Consider the following 3,179-nt stretch of genomic DNA (forward strand, 5'->3'; position numbering starts at 1 on the left):
TTACAACAAAGAGCAAACCTTTTTTTGTATCACAGGAAATGTGTTTTTTAGATTAACACATTGGACAAAATGGGATGTAGACATTTGCTTATCAAACATAAACCATTTTTTCATCGGTAGGAAAGTGTGCACACTTTCTTTCTTGTGTTAAGGGTGGAAAAAAGGGGTTTATATTATTTCCATTGTGGTTGTTGTACAGTGACACCTCACGATACAAAAGACCAATCAAATTGTTCTGAAATTGTTCACTCCCACTCTGCAGCATTATATTAGGAGGGTCCGTCCTCCTCTGATCATCTCTTAGTTGGATGTAGCCGTTAATGTGGGTCAATATGAATATTCAATTCTTGTTTTATGCATTACTTATTCTCAGATTTGGATGTAAGTATTCATGCAAGTGTGAAGTATATGCCTTATTTTAGAGTTTTACAGTTTTAAAATAATATACATATTTGTATATTATTATTTTTAATTGTGTTAAATTCTGTTTTTATTTTAGTCTTTTGAAATGAGATTATTTTGATGGATTTATTTCCAGTTTGCAGTGACGAACTGAAGATTGAGGTAAAAACTGTGACTGCTGGACAAAATGTGACCCTAAGCTGTCCTCGCAAGACCTCCGCTCTCTACCGAGAAACTTTTTACTGGATCCGACTTGTTTCTGGAAACTGGCCTGAATTTCTTGGATCAACAGTTAATTTCAAGATTGACGACGTTTCAAAGATTCCTCACATTCAGACCAAACAAGAGGAAAAAGAATTTATTCTTCATATCAATGAAGCTAAGCGAAACGACACTGGACTTTACTACTGTATCAAAATCAGACAACTTGATTTCATATTTATGAAAGGAACATTTTTGAAAATTAAAGGTAAAAAAAAAATCTGTTAATGACATCTAACTGCATATTCGTACTTATTCCTTTTTTTACCTGTGAAAGTAAACCATATCTTTTTTTTCTCCAGGTCAGGAATCAGATATTGTCGATGTCATTCTGGACTCTCCATCTGGCTCAGTTAATGCAGAAAACTCAGACACTCTGCAGTGTTCAGTTCTCTCCGACTCCGAGAAGAAAACATGTCCAGCAGATAGCAGGGTTTACTGGTTCAAAGCTGGACCAGATCATTCTCATCCCAGTTTACTTTATCTACAAGAAAACAGTGGAGATGAATGTGAAAACAGCCCTGAAGCTCAAACTGCACAGAAATGTTTCTACAACTTTTCTGGGACCTCTGACAGTGGGATTCATCACTGCGCTGTGGCTGCATGTGGACAGATATTATTTGGAAACAGATTAAAACTTTGGGGTAGAGAACTTTCTAAATAATGATGATGGACAGGCTACTGGAATATAATTATTAAAATGCATTTTTTTTTCTTCTATTTTTTCCTTCCTAGGTGCCAACTCTATGGATTTTTCCAAAATATTACTTCCTTCATTGTGTTCGGCTTTGGTTATAAGTCTTGTTGTAATATCTTGGCTCATTTATAAAATCAAGAAGAAAACGTGTGGCTGCTGCAATGGTAATGCACATTTCATTCATCAGTTCATCAAAAGAATTTTCAATAGGTTCAAGATTCTTATATTTTTCACTATATGCAAACAGGTCCGGCAACAAGTGGTGGTGATAACCAAAAGCAGGTAAAGTGCAAAGTATTCTTGTAAATGTGCAGTTTTTATTAAGTTATAGAATATTCTTTAACCTTCTTATCGTTTTCCCAGAGTGAAGAAAACCATTTGGTTTATTCTGCACCGACATTCAAAAAGAACAAAGCTAAAAAAGGAGAAAGAAGGAATGTAAGAACAGCGCAAGAGGAGACGGTCTACACTGACGTTAAAACATTTCGATAGATTTAATTTACGCTAAAGTGATGAATTAGTTTTTGTTTCTCATTCTTAAGACCAGTAACACAGATGTACTTTTAATCAAGTGTAATCCCTACACCAAATTTTGAGCAAGTGTATTTCGGCTGATGGCTTATTTTTGACTTAGGTTTAACATATATATATATATATATATATATATATATATATATATATATATATATATATATATATATATATATATATATATTTTTTACGAAGGTCAAGCTTATAATTCAATTATGTGAATTAAATTTGTTACCAATTTTACATTCATTGCAACAGAATTTGAAGAAGCAGTTTCCAGGTAAAAACTATCTAATTTTGCAGCTGCCTTCAGAAGGAAAGGTTGGTTTTTTTTTTTTTTATTGTTTTCCCTTATTTCTCTCTCTCTTTTTTTACACAATGTGTAGTTTTCAGTGTATGTCCCTTATTGGATGTATTTGATTTTGTTTATTTTATAACAACATAATCTGTTGTTTTAAAATGTGCCATAACTTTTAGGACATATAAAAAATTTAAGAAAATATAATACAGTTACAGCTTGGTTGAAGATTTACTACTTAATTGTCTTGCTGAAACATGTAATGCATTTGCTGGGTTATGATTTTTGTTTGATGTTTTTCATAGTCTTATTAGACCCAGTGTAGCATAGACATGGAACATATAATGTTAATAATTAAACCACTTGTTAAATGCAACTTTTATTTGTGGCAATTTATTCAATTTAACTTTCTTTTAGTTCACAGAGGCAAAGACTGAAAACATTTAGGTGATGTCTTAACATAAAGATCTGTTTATATCAATAACAACATAACTTTGAAACATACTAACAGATGCTTTATGTTGATGACACATAGAACATAAGAATATTGTACTTTAATATAAAGAATATGCTGAAATAAATCAAACACAAACTTATGTGCTTTTTTTGCTTTGACTGCTTACAAATATCTTAACCTGACTTTGATTTGTTTCTTTTGTCCTGATTTTTTTAAGAATGTCTTATTGTGTAAAATTGAGATTGTATTAATATGTATTAGAGTTGTGCCAATCAGGTTTTTTCCTGCCGATTCTGATTCCGATCACCCATGAGGGCCGATCACAACTGATCACCGATACCGATCACATAATTATTATTTTTTTAATCATAAGTACTACCGGTTACATTATGTGGAAAAAGGAACCATGAATTCACCTTAATTTAGACAAAAACTTGTTTTTAATAAATTTTTCCAAGAAGAAAACTAAACAAAAAAGGTATTGTGCAAATTGTACTGCTATTGGTAATACTATCTTTAACAGACTGAAAACA

General features: G+C 31.9%; 1 protein-coding gene across 1 annotated transcript; it reads left to right on the forward strand.

The window, feature by feature from the left end:
- Nucleotides 1-522: 522 nt before the first annotated feature.
- LOC106955840 (uncharacterized) lies at nt 523-1,932 on the forward strand. Its single transcript, XM_015046265.1, has 5 exons — nt 523-867; nt 971-1,307; nt 1,399-1,524; nt 1,608-1,642; nt 1,724-1,932. The coding sequence occupies exons 1-5, from the start codon at nt 523-525 to the stop codon at nt 1,850-1,852; spliced, it is 972 nt and encodes a 323-aa protein (XP_014901751.1). The 3' UTR covers nt 1,853-1,932.
- The last annotated feature ends 1,247 nt before the right edge of the window (nt 1,933-3,179 follow it).

Source organism: Poecilia latipinna, unplaced genomic scaffold (assembly GCF_001443285.1).
Source record: "Poecilia latipinna isolate Pla-1442-1.1 unplaced genomic scaffold, P_latipinna-1.0 Scaffold771, whole genome shotgun sequence".
In the NCBI taxonomy this organism is placed as follows: domain Eukaryota; kingdom Metazoa; phylum Chordata; class Actinopteri; order Cyprinodontiformes; family Poeciliidae; genus Poecilia; species Poecilia latipinna.